The following is a 27,904-nucleotide window of genomic DNA, read 5'->3' as shown; positions in this document are numbered from 1 at the left end:
CCAGCCACATCTAACTGCACAGGTACAAACAAAGTGGGTGTAAAGTTGGCAAGAGCCTACTGGAAAGTGATAGGTCAGGTCAGATACCAAAAGAACTCAGAAGTCTTGGCCTCTGTCCCCTGACTAACTTCCACTTCCACAAATATAAGCACTAATGCCCGTGTACAGAACACCACCATCATCACATCAAAGCCGTCTGTCTCCTTGTCTAACAGCATTCTCTGGGGTTCTCTCCTCTTCTCCCTCCATCTTCAACAAGTTATTCATCACTGATTACATCCATTCCCAAAATGATGAATCCTGTATCTATGTCTCTCCACCCTATTCTACCTGAATACTAAACTCATTCCGCTGCTTTCTTGATGTCTACATCTGGCTATCTTAGGACAAATCCCAATGTTTCTGAAACAATCCTTTAACAGTCTGGTCCCAGTCTGAGGTTGTGAAATTCCAAACATCTCCTCCTACCACTTCCCATCCATGGACCCCACAATCACTGTACTTCCTCCCCAAACACACCCAACTCTCTAACAACTCCACACGTCTACAAAAAATCACATTTAATTCACCTCAGTAACTTTACATAAATTATATCCACATAATCCGAACCAAATTGAAAGTTACATTGTAGTTATATTCAAATTGAAGTTATATTATATATAAATACATAAACAACTCTGCTACAAATACAGAGCAAATACAGCAAGTTTTTTCTGGAATGTTTTTGGCAATATTTAAATTCAAAGTATAATGTCTAAAATTAACCATAGCTTATTTTGTGAAACAGTAGTATGTGTTTTATAATTGCCTAGGTGATACATTCAGATAAACTACTAACAGTATTTTTTTTAATCCTACTTCTGAAAAAAATCATTAAAAAGCAATACAAGCCAGTAAGTCAAACTTGGTTATACACTTCTATAATCATGACAGTCTAATTTTCAAAATATTGGAAATAATAGATTACCAAATTCCCTAAGAAAAAGGTATGAGTGTAATAAAGCAATGAAGGTAAGTCCCCTTCAGAATATAGATTTGTCTGTGTGTGTGTGTATCTAAGGTATTGTGTAGGCAGTATATGCAATATAATATAAAAACTAGTTTTTTAGGGAGTTTCTGAAGATTGTAAATAAATAAAGGCAATATTTACTGACCCAAATAACAATATCTACTTCTTAAAACACATGAACAGGAAAATTAGAATTTCAAAACTATTATAAAAATAAGAGTACAGAGTGGGGCAAAAGTAGGTTTATAGATGTTTGTATGGAAAATAATACAATAATTAATAAATAATAATACAAGAGTAAACTCTGTGTTTCACATACTTACAACTGTAAACCTACTTTGCCCCACCCTCTATAACTTAGTCATTTTTTGAGTACGATAAAAGTGCAACTTTAAAATCATTTTCCAAATCACTCAGTAATTCAACATCCGAGTGAACACATAATGCATTCAAAGCACTGTTGTAACAAGACTCTGCCACTTAGAGAATTACAATCACTTTGGACTAGTCCAAAAATCTCACTTTAACATCAATCATTACAATTTAACATTGATGGGGCTGCAAACATGCATATCATCTAAGTAATATTACACTATAAAAATATATAGAAAAACAATGTACTAAGTGCAAACACATTTTGCTTTCTTAAACAATCACAAAGTACAAGCTAAACCTTGATCAACATCTTACAAACACAAATTATTGTAAATTGATTCTGGAGAGGATTGCTCTCAACTAGGCAAGGAGGGGAGCGCATCTCATCCCACTGGGCATCAGTCCTGATCACGAATACCACCACTAATCCTTCCCAGCAGTTTGATCTCAACCTCTCTCAGCCTCATTTCCCTTATTTGTAAAATTGAAATACAACCACATCGTGCAAGACTCTTTTAAGGATTTAGGACCAAGTCTGTAGAGAAAGTAGTAACTGCATGTAGAAAAAAGACTAGAATGATAGACAACTGAATATTAACAGAGCTCTTTCTTGAGTAAAAAAAATTATAGAGGATTTAAAAAAGATCTTTCCCTTGTGTGTTTTGTGTTGTCCAAGTTTTTTTGCACAAAGAATAATAATTCTATAAAAATAAAACAAAAAAATAAAGTCTTGTTTTGTTCAAAAAAACAATACATTATACAAATCTCAAATTTTGCATTATCTTCTATAATAAGTCACTATTTTTTTTTATTGCCTTTACAGGGATGACACTGGTTAATAAAATTATGTAGGTTTTGTATAATTCTGTAGCTCATCATCTGTATATTGTACTGTGTGTTCACCACCCAAAGTCAAGTCACCTTTTGTCACCACGTGTCCCCCTTTAACCTCTTCTACCCACCCCCATTCCTCTTTCCCTCTGGTGATCACCATACCATTGTCTTTGTCTATGAGGTTTTCTTTCTTTCTTTCTTTTTCTTAATCCTTTCACTTTTTCCCCCAGCTCCCTTCTGACAACTGTCAGTCTGTTCTCTGTATCTATGAGTCTCTTTCTATTTCATTTGTTAGTTTATTTTGTTCATTAGATTCCACATATAAGTGAGATCATATGGTATCTGTCTTTCTCTGACTGGCATATTTCACTTAGCATAATGTTCTCCAGGTCCACCCATACTGTCACAAAGGGTGGGATCTCCTTCTTTTTTACAGCCAAGTAATATTCCACTGTGTACCACAGCTTTTTTATCCAAAAGTCACTATTTCAATACTCACAGTTTCTGTAATGTTTTCTGTAATAATTTCTATTTCCACTTAATGCTCACAGTAATTGCTGAATGTGTCACCTAGGCAATTACAAAATATGTGCTATTATTAATCAAAATAAGCACTTAAATGTAAGAAAACTGAGGATCAAAAAGGTCACTCAGCTAGTACACCAGGATTCAAACCTCAGTCTGATTTGCATGCTCTAGACACTTTATTACACAGGATTAATTATTAAGTTGTCAGAAAGGCAAGAATCATCCTACCATTCAGGAACAGAAAAAATGCAAATATTTGAAGATTCCAGGGCTTTTTCTTACATAACGCCACCCTAAAACATTCTATCCCCTTTCTTTACTACAGTAGTAAGTTTCTCTAAAAGAGGGAGCCACACTGTTGGGTGATCTTTTTTTAAAGATTCCCAGGTTTAGCAAACTTCACATATCACATCATCTTGAATAACTAAGCCATAACTAAGACTCAAAGGTAACCAAAGAAGAAGAAGAAAAAGGGTCTCTAAACAGTAAAAAACAGTGTTTGAACAACAATGAATTAAAGTTTGTGTAACTTACCTAAAAAAGTCTCTCAAAACCTTCATTCAGACCTAATTTATCTTGTTTTTTTTTATTCAGGTCTGGTTTTAGACAAAATTAAAGCAGACTGATGGCTGCTTCATTCCCAAGTGAAGTAAGATTAAAGCAGAAAATGAGAAATAGAAAGGACTATAAGAGACAGATACACCGATAAACAAAAAATAACTACCTGCCTAAGGAGTCAGAAAGTTAAAAAGTTGATAAACAAGAGTTAAAAAGCATTTAATCTAAACTTATTGTGAGAATTCCAGCAGTCCTGAATACCATATTAAATCTAGAGTTGCCAACAAAAAATATTTAGTATACTCTATGACATAATATGGCAAAATAAAAATTTAAGTAGTTTCACCTAGAATAGTTAAAATATACAACTTTATGCTCCAAGCAACCAAAAAACAAATCACATTGTAGAATATCATTTTCTAACTGAACAGCTATTACATGTGTGTAAAATATTCAAGAACTACAGTTGTGTATAAAAAAGTGAAATCTCTTCCCCCTTTCTCTAACCCATTCCCAGTGTTAACCAGTTTTGGTGTGTTTCCATAAAGTCTTTCTCTTCTACATAATCCAAAACATATATAGTCATACCATACACACATACACACAAGTGCACAATACAGACACATACCTATGTATTGAAGGGCAGGTGGTGAACCATATTGTTCTGTACTTTCTGTCAACTCATACATATTTTGTAGCTTTTTTCCAGGTATGTTCACATAATTCAAGCTTATTATTTTCAGTGACTGGTTGTACTGTACTCCACTATATGAATGTATGATAATGTGTTGCCCTTTCTCCTACTGACAGCTAATTGCATAGTTCCTAGTGGTTAAATGTTATCTTAAACAATGCTCCAGTGAAGATCTTTGTGCACATGTGCAGAACCAGTATTTCTAACAGAATAGAGTCACAAATTTCACCTGATGGGCCAGGTGAAACACCATTTTTAATTTTGATAAAGAAATACCAAATTGCCAGTCAAAAAATTATGTTGATTTGTTCTCTTACAACCAATGGTGTTAGTACCTCTTTCATCACACGGGACATTATTCATATTTTTTTAATTTTAGCCAGTCTTGGGCACACAATAGTCCATTATTGTTTATATCTACATTTTCCAACAAGCATTGCTAGTTCCTAACCAATATCCTCCACATCTTCCTTCACTAATAGAATCCCAAATCTTTTCAGCCAGAATGTTTCCAGTTTAAAAAAAATACTTGCTTCTCCCCTAGCCAACCCCTTCCCCCCCCACCCCCCCACCCCCCGCTCCCGACAGCCAGTGGTAGCCATGGGACACAATTCTGGCTGGTGATTTCAAGAAAAGCTTTTGCCTTCCTTCTCCAGGTGACATCCATTCTGGATTCCCCCTTTCCCTTTGTCTTCAGGCCTGGCTCTTGGGTCTAAGCATGGAGATGCAACAGCTATCTTGCAAACATAAGAACAAAGATTAAGTGTGACCAAGGAGGAAAAAAATGAAAACTGCTGGGTACTCAAGGCATTACTCAGCCACTGTAACTACCCTCCAGAGCCCTCCTACCCTAAACTTTTTCAGCTACTCCATCTGATTTTAAATTGGTTGCATCTCAACATAATGCTAACAATAAACAGTCCTTTAATTATTAGTGACATTCAAAATCCTTTCATATGTAACTAGACATTTATACTTCTGTAACTTGTCTGTTATATTTGCCAGATTTTCGCTTGGTTGTCTCTTGATCTGTAGACATGGAATTCTGTAAAACACAATCATTATAAATTGACTACCTTCTCGGTGTCTCAGTTTTATTAGGCATTAGTAAATAAGTTCTAGAGAAATATCAATATTGGTCTCTTGGCAGTTTCTTGAAAAAAATAGACATCTATTTACCATTCGACCCATCAATCACATCCTGGGTATTTATCCCAGAGAAATGAAAATCTTTGTCCACACACAAACCTGGACATGAATGCCCATAGCAGCTTTATTTGTAATAGTCAAAATCTTGAAACAATCCAAATATCCTTCAATGGGTGAATGGTTAAAGCCTGAGATATCCATACTACGGGATACTATTCAGCAATAAGAAGAAACAAATGATTGATACGTGAAACAATCTGCAAGGAAACTGAGTGGGGAAAAAAAGCCAGTCCCAAAAGGAAGTTAATATATGTCTCCATTTATATAATATTCTCAAAATTACACAGTTATAGAAACAGGGAACAGAGGAGTTGCAAGGGGTTAAGGAAGTGCAGGGAGGGTGAGTAAAATGGGTGTGACTATAAAGGGGTGGCTCTGTAGATGATGGAACAATTCTGTATCTTGATCGAAATGGTAGTTACATGAATCTACACATGTGATAAAACTGCATAAACAACACACACACACAAGTGCAGGTAAAACTAGTGAAATCTGAAAAAGCCTGCGGATGGCACCAATGTCAACATCCTGGCTTTGATAGTTAACTATGGTCCTGTGACATATTACCACTAGGGGAAACTGAATGAAGAGTCATGGGACCTCTCTGTACTGTGCTTTGCAATCTCCTGTGAATTTGTAATTATTTCAGTTTTAGTGTATATGCTACCAAAGCAAGCACTGTAGTTATTTCAAAATTAAAGTAATTGGTCCTATTTTTGAAAACCTCATAATCAATATACCGTTTCTCATTTTTCATTCCTCATTTCTCCCAGCAAAGTCTGGGTAAATTTTTTCCTTCCTTTCAACTCCACTCCAAACCCCATATTTCCAGTCAAGGTTTCACATGATAACTAGAATGCGTGAGAAAGTCACTGCTTCCGCCATCCAATTCTGCACACAGACAATTCCTAGACACTGAGAATTCAGCCCACAGGATGTCAGGATGAAATTATAACCACTCCAAAAATTTTTTCACTGGCACTTTGGAAGTGAAGGATAAGGGCTTTCTCACAATTATTTAAAGGTATATTAAAATGTTCTTAAGTAGTAACTAGATTAGCCTAAGTCAGATTTTCCAAGAACAGCATCTATATTGTGTTGGATGTTTTTGGTAACTGCAGTGATGAAACTAGCAGATGTTCAGGTGACGGTCATTAAAAGCTCTCCATGACTAAGTAGCAGAATGACCTTTATTAATCACTGCATCTAGTGTCTGCTACATGGGAGAGAAACAGTACTCCAGCAGCCTATTGTTAAAGGGTAACAAGTTATCTGAATGAAGACATGGCAGAACTTTCAAATAACATTTAAATTCTATTCAGATAGTGGTACAAATATTTTATTCCAAATAGCACTCCAAGTAAAATAACTCATGGCAAACATAATTGCTCTCTAGAGAATGTTTATAATATCTACTGGGCGGTCTGTTTCAGTAATAAAATAATAGAGAATAAAAACAGAATCCCCACATTAATTAGGTAACTGATTAAATAGAACAATTATCTTTTATCCATATGTGCATTCATCACTTTGATGATAAGCTATAGAGAAACAAATACCAGGCGAGCTTATAAGCCACTGCATCCTCAGAATTAACTTTTCTTCAAAATGATGAATGAATTGTGGTCCTTGCCCTCAACAAGTTCACAGCTTAATACACAGAACTTTAAAAAGTAACTGTAAGTATATATGTTACAGGGTAGCAAGTAGAGATATATGCAAAGGGCTACTCTAAGTCATTGTCAAATAGAACCTAGTACCCTGGCCTACCAGTTCCCAACTATCCACTATGTCACCTCTAAAAACCCTAAGGAAGCAACATAGGAAATTGACTCGATGTCTCAGAGAAGATGTCTGAGTTAGCTCTGATTACTCTGCAAGACCATAAATAAATTTGATTCACATAACTCGTTTTACAATATATACTCTTCTCCATCAAGACAGCAACAAGGTAACTTGTACAACATATATTTGTGACATTATGTGCAATCCAAAAATGCAGTGATACAGTTATCCACTATATGGTTGCCACTGACGTGGTTAGCTATTAAGCAACTTATAACAAATAGGGATTCCACATGGTCTTGCTGTACCACAGGTATATGCTATTCTATAGAAGTTTAAAGTTTTTATATTTTTTCCTCATAGGGGAAGATAAACCTGTTTAAAGTAAAAAAGTAACCTAAATTATACTTAGATGCATTATAGAAACATAAAAATTAAGTTTTGATTATTATATTGGATGATATCTTTTTCCGTTTGATTGACTTTTTTTCCCTGTTATTTTATGTGATAAACATTTGAGAATCAGGAAAACACAGAAATTAGTAACAAACAGCAGAACAAAGAATATGAAAGATAATTTAAAGAAGTAAACCAAGATCCTTTAGCAGCACCCTTTTAAGAATATGTTATCCAGCCCTGACTGGTGTGGCTCAGGGGGTTGGGTGTCATCCCGAAAAGCAAAAGGTTGCTGGTTCAATTCAGGGTCTGGGCACATGCCTGGGTGGCCAGCCAGGTCCCCAGTTGGGGGGCATGAGAGAGGTAACTGTTTCTCTCGCACATAGAAGTTTTTCTCCCTCTCTTTCTCCCTCCCTTCCCCTTTCTCTAAATAAATAAATAAATAAAATCTTAAAAAAACAAAAAAGAATGTGTCATCCAGAAAATCTCCAAATGTGTCACCAAATGTTGTTTTGCATGTCACCATGTTGTAGGGTAGTAACCTACAGTGACAAGAAATATTATCCAGGCCCCTCTCCACTGAAGATTCTTTTATTAAACAAGCACACACTGGGCATTTACTAAAAGCATAGATAAAAATATTATACATTCCAAGAGAGCTTATATACCATTTGAAGAGGTGAAACCATCACCATTAAATATTTTTAATAACAAGGGCACTGATTAGCTGAACAATGGAACAAAGTGGTAGAATTGATGGCAGAGTGAAAAATGAGTTAGAAAGGGCACGCTGGAACTCCCAAAAGCCTGACAAAGGAGACTGCTTCACCCTGAAAGCAGTGTGCACTCACAATAAATTTTTAAGCTAGAGTGCATAACAAAAACAGTATTCTCAATTGTGATCAAATATAAAAATAAAGAATGTATTCAAGTAGGTTGGTGTATATTGTTTTTCTCAAAAGGGCAATAAAGATACAAAAAGGAAAAAAGATAATCACTACACAATAATAAATTATAGAGCATAATAAATCTGAACACTCTGCACATTTGTTTATTTAACAATCACATACTATGTGCCAGGCACTGTTCCAAGCACTTTACAAATGCTGACCCAGGGCCACATCATGGCTGCTACATCTCCAGGAATCTCAGACAGAAAAACCTACCCAGAAATCCCCAGCAAGCTTTTGCTTACAACTCAGGAAACAGACTTTATTTGTTGGTGTGTTTTTTAACTGAGCACAGTATCATCCAAAAACAAAATCAACGTTATTCTGTTATTAGTAAAAAATTAAGGGAGAATGGATATTGAGTGGGCAATGACAGTGTTTGCTACGAGCAGCCATTTCTTAACTTCTCCGTAGATAATTCTTATCATGGTATCTTCTTTTTTGGTCAAGAGCATTCAAGTTTTTACTTATCATAAGGAACTTTAAACAACTAAACCATACAAGATACTATGACTTCAGTTTCTCAATCTTAGTCAACATGTTTAGTAACATGGACATAATTTATTTTTAAAAAGATTTTATTTATTTATTTTTAGACAGGGCAGAAGGGAGGAAGAGAGGGAGAGACATCAGTGTGTGGTTGCCTCTCATGCTCCCTCAACCGGGGACCTGGCTTGCAACCCAGGCATGTGTCCTGACTGGGAATAGAACTGATGACCCTTTTATTCACAGACCAGCACTCAATCCACTGAGCCACACTGGCCAGGGCTGGATATATTTTAAACATAAGCTGAAAACCATTATCTTACCAGACCAATACCAAATGACTCAAAGGGCAATCAAATATTTCCCTGTCCGTTGTTTTGTTATTATCTATAATATTTCACTTATTTAAAGATCAGTTTATGACATTCTTAACCATCTAAAACATCTAAAAACAGGATGGAAGCAAAAATGTCCAGTAAGTCAAAACATTTATTTCAATTAACATATATTGGTCACTTCAATAAATATAATCATAATGCACGATATAATTTTAAAGGTGTAGTATTAGAGACAAACGTAAAATGTTACGAGAATACAAAGAAAGGAATGATTAACTCTGACTTAGAGGAGCGAGGGGAGAAAAAGTCCACAAGCACTTTGGTAGGGGTGGCATTGGAGCCTGAAGGCAGATCTGATAAGGAGCAGGAGGACTTGCTGTCCTCATGGAGCCCTGTGTCTGGGAACAGACAAGCATTCTGGTGCAGCTGGCACAGTCAGGGCACGAAGGGATCTAGTGATACAGCTAGAAACGTACCGTATTTTTTGGACCATAAGACGCACCCAGGTTTTAGAGGAGGACAATAAGAAAAAAAATTTTGAAGCAGAAAATGTGGTAAAATATTTAATAACATAAGATCTCCCCAGCCCCCGCGAGCCAGGTAAACTATATTCAGACTATAAGGCGCACCCCCATTTCCCTCCCAAATTTGGGGAAAGGGTGAATCTTATAGTCCAAAAAATACAGTAGGTTAAGTCCAAATTCAGGTTCAATGGCAAATTGTTTCAGAAACCTATCTCATGGTATGGAAGGATGGAATACAGAGTTAAATGACCAATTACAACATGACCAGTCTTCTTTTCTCCCACTAGCTCTTTAAGACTCTTTCTAAACTTCCCACATGTTATGGAAATCTCTTCACATTTGGGCACCTGAGTGCCCTCTGCTATCTATTTTGCTTACAATGCTTATACACACTCTCTTTTTTCCACTAGCTAGCTTGCCTTTACGCATCCTTTGATACTTGGCTCAAATGAGAACATCTGTCACTTCATCAAAGTTGAATTCCTTCACTCTCCCAATTACCAAGCCAGGGCCAGTTCCCTGTGGGGTTCCCCCGACACCTTGTCTACTCCAACACTTATCATACCAGATTAATTATTGACTTTTGTCTCTTACCACTTGCATATGAGCTTGAAGACACATCTCTCTACCTTTGCATCTAAAATGTAATAAATGTTCAGTGCAAGTTTATCAAATACAGTAAATGAGAAGGCTATTTTAATAATCTAGAGAAAGGAAAGGTGCTAAAGCATCAAAGTGGGAAATGAAAAGGTTAGGACAGATACCAAAGCTCATGTTTCACTAATAGGAGAAAACTTCAGGGCCCCATCCTTAATCTATTCTTATTTTAAGAATAATTTTAATAAATATGGTCTTTAGGTTTTGTAACCTACAAAAACATATTTTCAATAAAGAACCTGAGTAATTAAGAAAAGGTAAGTTATAGGGAGCATACTTCTGCTTAACAAGATAGAGATACATGCACTATTTCCAAAATGTTTTTGTCCAAATAAACATGAGGCATTTTTTATACATAAACATTTTACTGACATTCTGTGATAGACTGCAGCAAAACAGAACCTCATACACTGTTCATGAGGGCACAAATTTATACAGCTTTTATAGATTTATCAACAGCTCTAAAATTTTAAAAGGGTATATCATTTGGTCCAGTAAATCCACTGATAAAGTTATCTCATAGATATGAGGTGTTCTAAATAAAAGACATTCTTTCACTTAATACTGTTTGTAATGGCAAAAGACTAAATAACCCACAAACCTATCAAGAGCGTTATAGCTAATTAATTTGTGTTTCATCCATACACTGGCAAAATATAGAGCAGTACAAAAGAATAAGATAAATCTACATGCACTTACATGTTAAGATCCTGAAATATTATGTGAATAATGTAATTTGAATACACAAATATTTATGAAAAGGACATATTTGTATATATTTAATATGACTGTAAGTTCATAGAAACAGTTTGTCAGGATAAACACCCAGTTTGAACACTTCCTTTAAGTAGAGGAATGAAGGACTCTGCCAGTGTGGCTCAGTTGGAGTGTCGTCCTACACCCGAAAGTTTGCGGGTTCAATTCCTGGGCAGGGCACATGCCGATGTTGCAGGTTTATTCCCCAGTCATCCAGGTACATACGGAGGCGACCAATTGATGCTTCCCTCTCACAACGTTGTTTCTCTCTCCCTTACTCTCTCTCTCTCTAAAAGCAATGAAAAAAATGTCTCCAGGCCCTGATCAGTGTGCCTCAGTTAGTTGGGTGTCATCCCACAAAGCAAAAGGTCGCTGGTTCAATTCCCAGTCAGGCCACACACCTGGGATTGATCCTGGACAGGGCGCATATGAGAGGCAACTGATTGATGTTTCTTTCTCACATCCATGTTTCTCTCCCTTTTCCCCTCTCTCTAAAAGTAAATAAACAAAATCCTTAAAACAGAATGTCCTTGGGTGAGGATTTAAAAAAAAAAAAAAAAAAAGAGGAACAGAATGAAGGTTTAGGATTAGGTTGGGTGGGGGCGGGGGGGGGGGGGGGAGGCGGGGTCACTTTTCATTCTAACATTTTACAAGAAAAAAATGTATGTACCTGTCACATTTACAGTTAATAAAAATAATAACAGACAATAGTATGGTGATTACCAGAGGGAAAGGGGGGTGGGGAGAGGTAGAGGAGGATATACAGGATATAAATGGTGATGGAAAGAGACTTTACTTTGGGGTGAATACACAATACAATACACAGAAGACGTATTATAGTATTGTACACCTGAAACCTATATAATTTTATTAACCAATGTCACCCCAATAAATTCAATAAAAAATAAATTAAGGAAACCATGTTCACAAAAACCTCACTTGAGAACTGTGCTACTGAATGATCCCCAGAAAGGCAAAATCTGCCACTCAAAATACATGTAGTATCTCTGCCATTTGTGTATATGTGTGTGTGCATGCCTGTGAACAAGCCAAATTCTCCCGATACAGACACACATATTATCTGCATTTAAAGTGTTTCTTGTATTAATTAAATTCCTAGGAGGGCAGGCTCACCACAGACAAATCTGGGGCTAGACAAGCTACCAACTGCCATGTGCTCCCCAACGAAGCTCCAGGGTCCAGGCATGAGTAGGCAGAGCTCATACAGACTTAGAATTTCTCCAGGAAACTGTCTGCTGGGGTGGAGACTGGCACTTGGTCCAGCACCTACTTTCCCATCTGATGTGGTGTTTTAGAACACAGCCTTTCCTTCCCCAGAAATGAGCCTCAATTCCTCTAAAGTTGCCCCAGAGGCAGAGGTGGAGGAAGAACCTGAGCCTGCAGCAAAGAAAGAACCAGAGTCCACACCAGAGTTGCAGAAGCCAGCAGGGCCTAGGCCAGACTGAGATGTAGGGGCGGATTTGAAGGCAGCACCACTCTGGCCTCAGTTCAGAGCTGCTCTTGGTGGCTAGTCAGCAACAGGAATCCTGAGCTGAGCTGGGCTTCAGGGCAGCGAGCAGAGTCACTAGGAGCAACTAAGCAAGAGTTGGTGTCAGTGAGGTGGGATTCATCTCTGCCCATCACAGTCGTTAACTGAAGTATCTCAAGAGGCACCACTACAACAACTGCCTGGAGGCTCCACTCTCATGAGCCTTCTGATTGTTGGGCTAGGAGGTAGGATCCTTCCCCTGGGTCTTCCTGCTGGTGCCCATTCTGTTGCCAGCTGCTACCGGCACTGGCTTTGTAACAGTGGAAAATTATAACCCACCCCACCACTCTTTTGACATTGTTTCTGACTCTAATAGGTAGCTTGTAGATGGACAGCATGTTTGTAAAAGGATCCCAGGAACTAACTTCAAAAGAAAAAGTCCCCCACCTTCAGGCATTCCGGCTCTAGGAAATTTGCTGACCTCCAAACATAAAACCAGGATGATGTAAAGCCAGGAAGACTAAACCAGGACCATCACTTGCTTTATAGAAATGGACTGTGCTCGTCTGCATGTAGAGAACTTTTCAACTCCCTCCCTTGATCTCTTTGTTCTGTTCCCCTCTCCCTACAAAAAAAAAAAAACCCTCTGCCTGGACTGAGACGTGGAGATGGGCTTTGATACAAAAGTCCCCCATCTTCCAGATGGCCAGCATCTGAATAAACCACCTTTATATCAGCACCTGCCTCTCCAGTATTGGCTTTCAAAGCAGCAGGCAGCCAGACCTGCGTTAGGTTACAGCTTGATTTACATGCCCAAGGCTGAAGAAGAGGACCTCGAGGAGCAGTGCAGCAGGATAGGAGCCTGACCAAGGCTGGAGGCTGGCCAAGGCTCAACACAATTTTGCTTCTACTCTAGTGGTCTCCCACACTGCCTTGCAGCCATATTGCAAGTTTAGTCTTATTTCCATCCACTGAAACTGTTGCTGCAGGTTCTGGGTCAAAAATATCATCTGTGAACCTCAAGAGCAGGCTAGACTGGCCCATGTCACTCTCCCTGATGATGAGGATCTTCAGGGTGGTCAGCATGTCCTGGTCCCTCCTGACCTTTGTTGGTTCCAAGCCCAGATGCCTGGTCTCACTCTCGACCCTTCACCAGGGAGAACTACCCGTGCATGAGGCGGGGGCTCTGTGGACACACTGGGGATCCAGCTGCCAGCACAAAGGTGAGGGGGACTGGCCAGGGAGTGCACATGGTGGGGAGAGGGGCGGTGTGTGGACGCCCTCCAAAGGGTGCCAACAGAGGAGGGGCTGCGGAAGGTGGGGTATGGAAACGCTGAGTCTGAGGCGCTGGTGCCAAAGGCAAGGGGGACCAGGGAGCACACTGTGGGTGGCGGGTATGTGGAAGCCCTATAGTGGGCACCAGCAGGGGAAATGAGGGGGAGTGGCACACAGTGGCTGGGCAGGGGGTGAGGGGATACATGGACTAGCTCCTGTAAAGCTGCTGGCGCCAACCACTGGAGGTGCAGGATGGGTGAGAGGGGTGGGATGCATGGACACACTGAGGACTCAGGTGCAAAAGGTAAGGGGGAGGCAGCGAGGGAGCACACAGTGGGCTTAAAAAGGTGGTCAGGGGCACACAGGTGCCCTCCAGGGCATGCGGGGGCAGTAGCAGGAGGGTGCATGGATGCATTGGGCTGAGGTACCTGGGCCAAAGGCAAGAGGTGGAGCAGGAACACAATGTAGCCCCAGCTAACAGGGGGTGGGAGAGGTGGACTCCCTGGAGTCCAGGGGCCAGAGCCAAATGAGAGAGGGTCAGCAGTGAGCATGGGGAAGGAGGAGGGCCCACACTCCAGGGAGCACCAATGAGGAGGGCTTGTTGGGTGGTTGTGTCTGGCAGCAGAGGGGGAACATCGTGGTTTCATCCAAATAAACATGAGGCTTTCAAGGGAGAAAACCAGACTCCTCAATAATACACAGCTACGATGATTACATGTGTGCCTAATGTACATTTGAATAGATTTTATTATTTTACATAGGTCTGCTCCAAGGTGTTTTGCCTTCCCAACCTAGCCAAGCTGGGTCCTTGAAATGCAAGCTAACTAGGACATATCAGACAAAAACTGTAACACTTTATTTTTCTACTTGGCATAGAATCACTGATTCCATCCCTTTCCCTGGTTCACAAGATTAAATTGCTTTAACTCTGCCCATGATGACCTCATGGCAGTACAACCAACTATTCTGCCCTGGGTATAATACCTCTTAGAAGAGGCTGTCTTAAGAAATGTACCTACCTTTCCTTTCTCTCACCCTCCCTCCCATAAATAGCAGAGTGTCTACTGTATTCCAGGAATGAACAGGGATCACATCTTATTTTCTATCCCCAGTGACTAGCACAGTAACTTGCAAAGACTGAACATCTGATAAGGGTTTTATAAATGAATAAATGAGAGAATGATGAATGAACAAAGGAATGTATATATTCATGTATATTTAACCCTCTTTCCTATAAGGCAAGGATACTTTTCCAAAGACCAGCTATCCTTTGCCTATTATTCCTTTATTTTATCCAAGGCTGTATGACAAAACATCTATTCCTACCCATTTCAACTATCTTACCAATGGCAATCATGCCCATAAGTTCCCCACTGCATCATTATAATTAAGAATGTGGATCCACTAAAATTACCCTTCAAACAACATTATTAGTTCTCTCCCTTTCTTATAATGTAACAGTTGCAAAATTCTAAGTTCCATGTAACGAGCATTAACACAAACTGTTAGCACTGGATTTCACTAAAATTGAGTAAAATTGGGATATTTAACTTTAACTAAATGACAAAGCAGTGATTTGGCAGATGTTTTAAACATTTTAAGGAAAATATTCATGAATATTTAATAATTTCCCTCCTTCCCCCAAATAATTCTTAACCACATGCTTGGGTCCTACTTATAATAAATTATATCAGGTTTTCTTACTACCTCATACCAACAAAAAGTAATTAATGACAACTCTTCAAACCATTTGTCATAATTATTTCATCCCCCACTTTGATACTTCCCTTCAAAATCAATTTTACATACTATTTACTAATATTCTAATATTAAATGTGAATACAATACTTTGAAATGTTGTTCTCTCTATATCCATCAAATTTATACTACATTTTAAAGAACTGAGTCAGACACTCTTCTTATGGGTCATTATTTTCTATCTGTCTATAGGACTTTGAAATTTATCAATATTAAAAACTGGCAAAACATAATAATATTTTGCACAAGAATAAAATGGTAAATATTTTACCTCCTAAATGATTAAAAATACTACTAAAATAGGTCTGAAAAACAAACTTTTAAAGGGAAAAACTCTATACATAAGTGCCTCTATTTTCCCAGGTCAGAGAAAATTCTGTCTAAAAAAAAGAAAAAAGAAAAAATATTTAGGAATAAAAGCCATTCTACTACTTTAGTATATAGTAGCTTTTAGTACTATTTTTTTATATTCATATGGCATTTCCTGTCAAATGTGATTGCACTATTCGTGTGCATGCACACGCACACTTAAAAGGCAAGAAGAATATTATTATTCTTTTCCCTGGGTCTATTCCAAGTAACGATGATTGTGACTGAAAACATAAAGTAGAAGAAATAGTCCAATAAAAAAATTGGACTGTATGAATTTGACAGTTTCAAAGAAACTGGGATTAAATTAACTAATTTATATTCTCCTGAAACAGTAAAAGCAGCAAGCTTTTCAAAAAATACCTAATTGTTAGAATCCTGCTATTCAGACTGGAATGCAGTCTTCTACATCAGAAGAAATGGGAGGAGAAATAGAGTAGAAAACAGGAGGTAAATAACTGTAAAGTATTCTAAATAATACTACTGCACTTTCAAAGGTAAATGACAATAATTTCTGTCAGGTTTTGAGATGCATTTTTGTCCATGTAAGGACCATATATCCCCATGAAATGAGAATAGACATGGAGATTTCTAAGATGTCTTTCAGCTGTAATATTCTATTAATTGGTTGACTATGCTATATGTCGCAATATTATTTCATACCGTCACCCTAAATCATTTTACATAGGACTTAAGGAATCTGATAAGCTTTACTTTAAAAACAGATCATATCAAGTTTTAAATTTTCAAAATAATTTATATTTTATATCATCTGAGTTATACTTATGCTATTCAAATACATAAAGATAGCAAGATATATTTTACATATGTAAAATATACATATAAATTTATCAATTAACTGATTTTAAACCACAGATTAAATTAGTAAAATTACCAGTATTATAAACTTGGTTGATGGCCTATATTTTTAAAATCAATTCCTAATTGTCATTTTGGGGATTTACTATTTCAAATGTTTAAAAAGAAAAATATACAAGTATTTCTTCCAATATATATCTCTATTAGTTTATTTTAAGGACTATAATTCAGACATACAATTAAAGATTTTGAAAATATAATTCAACATATCCTAAACTGAGACAGGCTATAAATATAGGAGCATTTTAAATATAAAACAGTAACGATTAAGCATATAATCATAAATAGAAAAAATTATTCACTGAAAAATGCAATAAAACCTACCATTCACTGTCTAGTTCACATTTATAACTACTATTTTATCAGGAATTCACAATAATAAGAACCATCTAGATCTTTTGCCCTGCTGTAGGCCAAATCCTACTTTGTTCCCTTTTAATTCCTACTGTGAACATTTATACTTTAAAATTAAAAGAGGATTACATAAACTATTCTCCCTCCAAAATACATAATGCAAGTGCCTTTACAATGTGAAAAATACTGTTAAGCAGATATGTCATAACTTCTTACTCTTCATACCTTTTAATATAACAATATGCTTCTAATGTATGGTCTAAAAACAGTAATAACGAGGCACATTAACAATTATGCCATTACCTGATCCTTTTCAGATACCATAATGTATCAGAAGCTCAAAAGCATACATGATAACTCAAAACTCCTTTTTTATATCTGTTCTTTAGGTCCATATTTGTAAAAACCTGAGTGCCTTGAAGTGCTCCGATTGCTCCCTCTAATGATGTTCCTACCTTCCTTCACTGTGGCTGCCTTCTGCCTCAACGGTGTCACCAGCTCCTTTACAATCTGCAAGACTTGAATCATCGCTAGTTATTAACAAGCCAAGGACTCCAGCTGCTTCCTCCAGAAATCCAACAGGTTTCATCACCAAGAGCTCATGGCATATCAGCTCTCAGGGAGCTCAGGAACGAACACAGTTCAATTTCAGAGAAATAAATGCTTTGCTTAGCTATCCAAGAAGGCTCTGAAGCAGTTAATAAGGAACAAGGAAGATAGGCTGTATTTTCCTGAAATTATGTATTCAAAGTGATTTCAGCACTTGTGAAAACCAACATCCTCAAAGTCCCAAATGTATGACTTTGGAAAGCATTAACAGTTACAAACGAAACAAAACAAAACAAAATGTGGGTAATTGTCTGTAAATCACTAAGCACAGTGAAAACATTTTCTCACAAAAGTCAAGACAGGAAAAATAAAGTGCTATGCTATAAATTCTCATATAGTGGATCACAGATGCTATGTGCAAGTTTTTAAAAACACATTCAGAAGTAGTCAACCAAAATATCCTGCACTGTAAAAGCTTTAATACTTTTTTCCAATTTCTCAAAAATCTTATGTTTGAAACACAGAAAATATAATGTGGATAAAAATAAAACTCTATCTTGCTAACTCCAAGCTCCCAGATCTGCATCAAGATATGCTACCTCAAAAAATATCCTCTAAATTCCTTTCCCCCTCCACACATGGGTGCGCGCGCACACACACACACACACACACACACACACACACCCCTCTGACATCCCAGCAGATGAAGAGAAGTTTAGGTTCACACTGCCCGCTAGATATCCCCAAGAGTTATGTAAATTTGTTGGTCTCACCATCAAAGGCATGGACCAGAGAATTTCAAATCAAGTATAACAACCATTTCTGCCATGAGTTTTAACAGTCAAGTTGCAATAATGTTCAATTAATATTTAATACCTTTCTTACAATTCTATATTTCACATAGCAACCCTTTTCAAAGTAAACCTACAGAGTTAACTAAGAGAAAACTGAAATTCAAGTTAATATGGTTAAATGTCACTATTTACTAAAGTGATTCCACCAGCAATTTGTTCCCCTTACTATGCTGCCAACTTCCCTCTGAGTTTTTTTTTCTTCCCATTTATTATATGGTATTAATGTATCATAAAATGGCTCCCAGACCAAATCAGAGGCAGTTTTTGTGCCTCCACACAGTTCAAGGCTGTTTTATTACTTTCTCATTTTTCAGTTGAACTACTGAGGCACACAGTGAATCAACCAAGGTTGGTAAAACATAGGCTCCAAAATTCAAAGATTTCTTCTGCTTTCTCTGACGCCAAGTCTCTTCTATAGAAATGTACAGTTTTAAAATTCAGGGTGACATTTTCAGCTCTTCAAGGAAGAGGTACTATAATATGGGCGTATATATCCACCTATAATGTATTCTCCATATGGGTGTTAATTTAAGACTTCAGTGCTACAAATCCATGATAGTGAGAAAATATTAGCAAATAGAGAACAAAACAGGGCATTAATCCTAACTATATATTATCTTTAAAGATCATGTTTGTACTTGCAAATTAAATCAAAGCAAAAGTTTGGACAGGTCAAAGTCCAAGTTTTAAACCTCAGATGAAAACTGTGCTCTTTAACAAATTCCTCTGATGACCTGGTATAGACAAATCAGTATTTAAATCAAACTCCTAAAATCAAGTTCCCCTAATTCTTTCTATCCCTTGTCCTGTTTCCTAGGGCAGTCCTGAACATGAAATAGGTGTTACATATCTCTGCATTTACTTTCCAGTTCTTTGCATTTCCAGCTCCTGGGAAATTACTTCTACTCTTCTGGGGAAAAAAAATGTTCTTGAGAGGTATTTTTCTGTTGGCTTTGCTCTCTCCCAGTACTTTTCTCTTTCCATGCAAGGAAGGGGATACACAGGACATGATGCTCTCAGTCAACTCTATGCTCCATGTCTGATCAGTGAAAAAAGGACTATCTATATTTACGTTCCCATAAATTTCAATTCTCATCATCACTTATCTCACTGACATCAGAGTTAGAAAGCAGTGAATCTGCTTTCTCCCATTTTAGAAGTAAAAGGCCAATCCTCATCCATCGTATGTGGCGCAGTGCTCCAAAGGGTGAAAACATGGGAGGTGGGGGACAAAGACCATTCAACAAGCCCTTAACCAAGGCATGATAAGCCCATCCCCTTATGAAGATATGAGTTTCCAATAAAATATTACTTTATAGTACATAATTATTTTTTAAAACTTATCACATACTTGTTGTTTTGACCAATGGCATTAGGATAAAACTCTGTGAGGAAAGTGGAATGGATGTATAATTTCAGGGGGAAAAAAAGAAAGTATAAAAAACTCTGGCTACTAAGGAATAGTTTATTCATTTTTTTAATGACACTGGATATCAAACCACTGTGATACTTAAACCCAACTATACTATGAGGATGATGTAATAGTTTTTGATTGTTATTTTTTTCCTTACTGGGCCTCTGGAACAAAAAATCAGTTTAATCATATTCCCTGATTTATATAATTGATCTATGCATAACCCATTTTTATTTATTCACTCAATTAATTATATTTAATAATTTAATAAACACCAGAAAGCAATTACTCAAAATAAAAACTAGAACCTTAAAAACAATCGACATTTAACCTATAGTCCTGGCAACCACCCACTCATCATCCCCCAGCTCCAACCCAAAGTAACAATCAACCCGTATGCTGTATAGTCATTCCCTTTATCCCCTTATAGCTACATAGCTATATCTATATCTATAAATATATCTGTATAGTGTGATTGTATGTGTGCATTTGGCTTTTCTGAACTTTATAAAAAGAGTATAATGTTTTATATAATATTTTGGTAATTATATTTTTTCTTTAAAATGATTCTATTATATTCTAGTCCCATGGCTCTCAGTCTTCATACATACTGAACTTGCCTGGGGAGTTTTAAAAAGTATGATGCCTGGGTCCATCCACAGGGGTTTTGCCTTCATCATCCTAGGGTACAGCCTGAGCATCCTAAATTTTAAAAGTTCCCCCATATGATCCTAACATTCAAACAAAGTTAAGAGCCACTATTGTAGAAGAATGACACAGGAAAAGCTAATTGCATGTGGAAAAGTAAACATGAAAGGTACAAAATATTATGATTCCACTATTAGCATTTACATTATAGACAAATATTTATCTATACATGGATAGACAGACAGGCAGATAGATAAAGAGATGGGGGCACAAAGAAAAAAATATCAAAATGTTACCAATAATTTTTCCTCTGAGAGGTGGCATTATGTATGAATTTTTACTGTCTTTCTGTTTTGCCATACTTTTCCACAGACAAAAAATGTTACTATTTTTTTAAAGGAATTACATTTTATTTTTTTTAAGCCATATCACTTCACCAAAAAAGATACTTATGTAGATGGCAAGTAAGCATATAAAAAGAGGCTAAACATCTTATGGCATTAGGGAATTTCAAACAATGAGACGCCACTACGCACCTACTAGAATGGTTAAAGTCCAAAACGCTGACAACACCAAATGCTGTTGAGGATGTGGAGCCACAGGAACTCTTTCATCACTAGTGGCAATGTCAAATGTACGCCCACTTTGGAAAAGTTTGGCAGTTTTTTACAAAAGTAAACAGTCTTACCATACAATTCAACAATTATACTCCCGGTTATTTACCCAAATGAGCTAAAAACTTGTATCCATACAAAAACCTGCACATAAAGGTTTATAGCAGTTTTATTTACAGTTGCCAAAACTAAGAGGCAACCAAGATGTTCTTCAGCAAGTGACTGGAGAAACTTCCATACACACAGACAATGGGATAATATTCAGCAATAAAAGGAAATGAGCTACGAAGCCAAAAAAAAAAAAAAAAAAAACCCGTGGAAGAACCTTAAATGCACATCGCTAAGTGAAAGAAGTCAATCTAAAAAGGAGTCAATTTGAAATCATACATACTGTATGGATTCCAACTACATGACATTCTGGAAAAGGCAAAACTATGGAGAGAGTAAACCAATCAGTGGTTGCTAGGGCCTTGAGGAAAGAGAGAGAAGGATGAGCAGGTGAAGCACAGGGAATTTTTAGGGCAGTGAAACTACTCTATGAAATTGTAAAGGTAGATACACATCCATTATACATTTGTCAAAATCCACAGAATGTACAACACAGAAACTAAACCATAATGTAATCTATGGACTTTAGTAAACAGTGATATATCAATATTGGCTCATCAACTGCAGTAAATGTACCAACTAATGTATATTTGCAACAATGTTGCAAGATGTTAGTAACAAGGGAAAATGGGAAGGTGGAGAGTATTATGAGGGGGTATAAGGGAACTCTTGGACTTCCCACTCAATTTTTCTGTAAATCTAAAACTGTTCTCAAAAAGTCTTTTTAAAAATGACAAAGGAATTCTATAATATGTATTTAATCTATATCCTATTCTTCAGACTTTATCTGAATACAAAATTAACTAAAAAGTACAGAGTTTAACTGGATAGAGAGTGCTTAAAACAAAAATAATAATCGCCTATATATACAAAGAGATCCAATGTGGCTTGGTAAATAAAAAATGTTATAGTTTCCTTTGCAATGAGCTGCCTGCAAACAGTTGTGATCAAATTCTTTTTTATTTTTTAGGTATATTTTATTGATTATGCTATTAGTTTTTCCAATTTTTCCTCTTTATCCCCCCTCCGCTCTGCATACCCCAACCTCCAGCATTCCCCACTCTTTAGTTCATGTCCATGGATTATACATGTAAATTCTTTGAATTCTCTGTTTCCTATACCATTGTTGACCTCTCCCCGTCTACTTTATGCCTACCAATTATGCTTCTTCTTCCCTGTACCTCCCCCCCCATTCCTCCCCACTGAAATCCCTCCATGTGATGTCCATTTCTCTGATTCTGTTCCTCTCCTACTTGTTTGCTTAGTTTTTGTCTTGTTGTTTTTCTTTTTTTTTTTAAGGTTCATTCGTTGAAAGTTGTGAGTTGGTTGTCATTTTACTGTTCCTATTTTTTATCTTCTTTAATTTCTTAGGTAAGCCCCTTTAACATTTCATATAATAAGGGCTCGGTGATGATGAACTCCTTTAACTTGACCTTATCTGGGAAGCACTTTATCTGCCCTTCCATTCTAAATGATAGCTTTGCTGGATAGAGTCATCTTGGATGTAGGTCCTTGCCTTTCATGACTTCAAATACTTCTTTCCAGTCCCTTCTTGCCTGCAAGGTTTCTTTTGAGAAATCAGCTGATAGCCTTATGGGCACTCCTATGTAGGTAATGCTCTCCTTTCCTCTTGCTGCTTTTAGGATTCTCTATCTTTAACCTTGGGTATCTTAATGATGATGTGCCTTCATGTGTTCCTCTTTGGGTCCAATTTCTTTGGGACTCTCTGGGCTTCCTGGACTTCCTAGAAGTCTATTTCCTTCACCAGATTAGGGAAGTTTTCCTTCATTATTTGTTCAAATAAGTTTTCAATTTCTTGCTCTTGTTCTTCTCCTTCTGGCACCCCTATAATTTGGATATTGGAATGTTTCAGGCTGTCCCAGAGGTTCAAAAGTCTCTCTTCACTTTTTTGAATTCTTGTTTCTTCATTTTGTTCCAGTTGGAGGTTTATTTTTCCCTTTTGTTCCGAATCATTGCTTTAAGTCCTGGTTTCCTTCCTGTCACTGTTGGTTCCCTGAATATTTTGCTTTATTTCATTTTGCTTTCATTTGTTTTTTTCAATTTTCAACCAAGCTCAATCAGTTCTGTAAGCATTTTGATTACCAGGGCTTTACATTCTCCATTAGATAGGTTGGCTGTCTCCTCATTGCTTAGCTCTCTTTCTGAAGTTTTGCTGTTCTTTCAATTGGGCCATATTTCTTTGTCTCGGTGCACCTGTTAAGTTGTAAGGGGGCAGGGCCTTAAGTATTCTCCAGGGCAGGGCAACTCTCCTTGCTGCACTGGGGCATGCTTGTTGGGGAGGGACCAGAGAGGGAACAATGCAGCTCACCTGCTTGGCTCTAGCCTCACATTCCACCGGACTCTTGTGTGAGACAAGGGAGTTTCTCCCACCACAGCAACCCCTGCCATAGTCCACAGTCAGCTCTGAGTTTCAGTTTCTGGTTCAGTCAGCCCCGTCTGTGTCCATACAGTCCACGTCCACACAGTCTGCCTCGCCGCAGCCAGCCCGGCCTCTGGTCCACTGCCTCACCCAGGGTTCTCTCCATCTGCCCGTCTGCCTGTCTCCCTCCCACCAGTCTGTTTGACTGTTTCTTTAATTCCGTGGTTGTTGGAGTTCCATGCAGTTTGATTTTCTGGCACTTCTGGTTGTTTATTGATTTTAGATTGGTTGTTAACCTCCTTTTGGTTGTGAGACAAAGTGAAGGGTTTCAACCTACACCTCCATCTCGGCCAGAACTCCTCTAATTCTTCTTTAAACAGAAAATTCTTAACTCAATTTTATTTCCCACATTTGCATTTTTGTTATACCTGGCCTCAGCCCCTAAACCACTAACTTTTGCCTAACTCAAAAACTGTTGACTTTTCATTCCGTTCACTTCCAAATCCAGCATTTTCAGAGTGAAACACAAAGAACAATGCCAGTAAGAGAACAGGAAGGACAAAAATGCAACAGGCTGGGAATAGAAGCACTCCCTACTATCCACCTATTTGGACATTCCCAATCATGCCATTCTACTTTATCCAAGTCAATGTATACGGCAGAAAGCAACTTCTTTCAGATGAAAAGGGGTTAATAACAGGACTTACATGGTAAAAGATGTAAAGAAAAAACGCCTGGTAAAGGAAGAAAATCCTTTCCCACCATTACTTGCAACAAAAGAAGGGAGGGACGGAGGGTGGAGGGAGAGAGAGACAGAGAAAGAAGGGAGGGAATGAGGGAGGGAGGGAGGGAGAAGAAAGAACTAGACTGAATTTGATCTCATTTGTGTACTTTCTCATTCATTTAATAAAACCATGAACAAGTTTACCAGAACATCTTGTTTGGACCTAAGTGTAAAGGAGAAAAGCAAAATCATACTACTATTCATAGCAAATAATGTTATCAATAATTTAGACCAACTTCCAACTCCCCAGAATCTTAAAGAATTACAAACTAATTTAAACAGTTTCTATTTTCTTCTTTTTGTCAATACACATCTTTAATAGTATTCCTTATTACAAAAATAATGCATGTTCACTGTAGAAAGTAAGTATCTAAAAATATGCCAAAAGAAAATAAAAATCTCTCTTAGGCCCACCATACAGAGGTAAGCACTACCAACAACCTTTTTGACTTTTCCATGTACTTTTTTGTTGATTTTATAAAAATGGGGTAATATTATGCATACTCTTTTTGAACTGATATGTATTTTCACATTATAAAATATTTCACCAATTACAATTTTATACAATAACACAGACAAGGGCATTTGTACTGTGCTCTATTCCTACAAAATTTTTGGGTCATGTGAATAACAACCAAGAATCTTCTCATTTTGGGCACTGATTCAGGTTTTTTCTACCCTTTTTAAGAAAACATTTTTGGCTTTCCTGGAAATACACTTTAGAATAAAACTACTGTCATCCTTTTTCAGGACATGTAGATAAATGACAAGAAAAAATGAGAGGCCACATTTCTACTAACAAAAATAATCTGTAAATATTCCAGATGTCAGCTTGCCTGCAAACAGAAAAGACAATTGAATATTAAACTATAAACTCATTTCTGACTGGTCTCCTTTGGGTTAATAAATCAGGTAATATAGTTAATTTCTTTGCCATTCTACTTAAATTTTAAGGGTGGGATATAATCACTTTTAAGTAGAATTTTGCAAATCAATCTCTACAAACTCATCAATATAAAATGCACAATATGTGGTTTATAAAAAAAAAAGTTGTCCATTTTTCTACCTAAAGTGTATACTATTTTCTGTCCAAATAATATTTAGGTGCTTTTACAGTAATTCCTAATAATTCATACTGGATATTTAAAAGTTAACACTGTTGGCCCTGGCTAGTATAGCTCAGTGGATTGAGTGCAAGCTGCAAACCAGAGGGTCACCAGTTCGATTCCCACTCAGGGCAGGCCAGGCCTCCAGTATGGGGTGGCGTAAGAGGCAACCACACATTAATATTTCTCTCCCTTGCTTTTTCCTTCCCTTCCCCTCTCTCTAAAAGTAAATAAATAAAATTAAAAAAACAAGTTAACACTGTCAGGATACAACATGGCAGCAGAATAGGTGGAACCCTCCTCCCAGGACCAAACTGGAATTGCAACTAAATTATATAAAAATCATCCTGAATAGCCAACTATACATTAGCTGGAGAGAAGCCTTATAACCAAGGACTTATGGAAGAAATCCCATCATCACAGGATTGATAGGAAATGAGGAGGCACAAGAGGGCTGAGTGGGCTCCCACAGACAAAAGCTGAAGTGCTGGAGGGATATTTCAGTTTCAGTTGCTAGGGTGTTCCTTAGACCCCAAGCTGGGCTCTCCAGCCTGGAGCACCAGGACTGGCAAAGGAACCCAAATAACATTCCACTGTGAAAAGCAGAAGAGTTTCTGTCTGACAGGGAGAGACAGCCAGAAACACAATTGAGCCTCTTAAAGGGCCAACACAGAATTTTGTTTGCATCCACTTACCCTGGGCTCCAGTGGAAGGAGGGCAGAGCAGACCAGTGCCACATGAGAAACATCTGGGGTTGGTGGCTCTGGGGGAAGAGCCCAACAGTCAGTCACCAGGATCCGCATGCTCAGTCATTGCTCATACTGCAGAAGCCATCTCTCTTGGGCGGAGCACTGTCCTCTATGAGGCATGGGGGCGGAGAGCAAGAGCCCCACCTGCAGTAACTACTCTACCCCACCCTGTGAAGCTTATGCCCAGCTGCTGAGGAGTACAGCAGGAGGCACTTCCAGTGATTAAGCCTAACAGAAAGCCAGCAGGCAGATCTCCTTGGTGCATAGCCTGGTTCTTTGGGCACACACCCAGGCCGAGCAGAGGGAACCACATGCTATGGATTACTGAAAGCTCCAAATAGTTTGCCCAGGGCCAGTCCAGGGAGCGTCTGACTTAGCCTGCACCAGAGTATTTGCAAATCTACTTAACACATAGAAACAAACACAAGGACAGCCAATATGGGAAGACAAAAAATAAAAACAGGTTCCAAATGAAAAAAACAAGAGAATTCTCTAGAAGAGCTAAATGATATAGAGACGAGGAACTTATCAGATATAAAGTTTAAAATAATGATTATAAGTATGCTCAACAGCATGAAAAAAAGATGTAAAAACCATAGAAAAGGACCAGTCAGAAATAAAGAAAGCAATATCTGAAATAAATAATACACTAGAAGAAATAAACAGTAGGTCAGATGAAGCAGAGGACCAAATCAGCAATTTGAAAGCCAAGATAGAAAAAAACACCCAAGCAGAGCAGCAAAAAAGAAAAAATAATTTCAAAAAAATGAGGAAAGTGTAAGGCACCTTTGGGACAACATGAATCGTAACAACATCACGGGAATACCAAGAGAAGAGAGTGAGCAAGAGATCGACAACCTCTATTAAGCAATAATAAACAAAAACTTCCCTAACCTGGTGAAGGAAAAAGATACAAAGTCAAGACGCACAGAGAATCCCAAACAAGATGGACCCAAAGAGGCTCACACCAAGACACATACATCATAATTAAAATGACAAATCTTAAAGGCAAGGAGAGAATCTTAAAAGTCTCAAAAGGAAAACAGTTAGTTACCTAACTAACTGAGAGCTCCCATAGGACTGTTGTGACTATTCAACACAAACATTTCAGGCCAGAAGGGGTTGGCATGAAATATTCACAGTGATGAAAAGCAAGAACCTTCAACCAACCCAGCAAGGCTATCATTTAAAATTGAAGGAGACATAAAGAGCTTCCTGGACAAGAAAAAGAAAAAGGAGTTTGTTACCACCATGCAAGTACTGCAACAATGTTAAAGAGCTTGGTTTAAGAAAAAAAGATACACAGGAAAACAGTAAAAAAATAAAAATAGATATAAATAGATATAAAAAATAAATACATATCTATCAATAATCACTTTAAATGTAAATGGCTTAAATGCCTGAATCAAAAGACATAGGGTAACTGAATGGATAAAAAAAACAGGACCAACATATAAGTGGCGACCCAAGAAAAA

The 27,904-nt window shown here is 37.5% G+C and overlaps 1 protein-coding gene across 2 annotated transcripts in view; it reads right to left on the bottom strand.

Annotated features, from left to right (window-relative positions):
• USP6NL (USP6 N-terminal like) overlaps nucleotides 1-27,904 on the bottom strand; it is a 174,945-nt gene that overhangs the window by 104,349 nt on the left and 42,692 nt on the right. The window contains exon 1 of one of the 2 annotated variants that reach the window (XM_024580467.4): nucleotides 17,679-17,766. The exons of the other annotated variant lie outside the window; for it this stretch is intronic. Coding sequence (XP_024436235.2) covers nucleotides 17,679-17,751 — 73 coding nt within the window. The 5' untranslated portion in view covers nucleotides 17,752-17,766. Of the gene's footprint in view, nucleotides 1-17,678; nucleotides 17,767-27,904 lie in introns of those variants that run through there. 2 annotated transcript variants of the gene reach the window in all.

This window comes from Desmodus rotundus, chromosome 4 (assembly GCF_022682495.2).
Source record: "Desmodus rotundus isolate HL8 chromosome 4, HLdesRot8A.1, whole genome shotgun sequence".
Lineage (NCBI taxonomy): Eukaryota > Metazoa > Chordata > Mammalia > Chiroptera > Phyllostomidae > Desmodus > Desmodus rotundus.
This window is presented reverse-complemented; position numbering and strand designations above follow the sequence as displayed.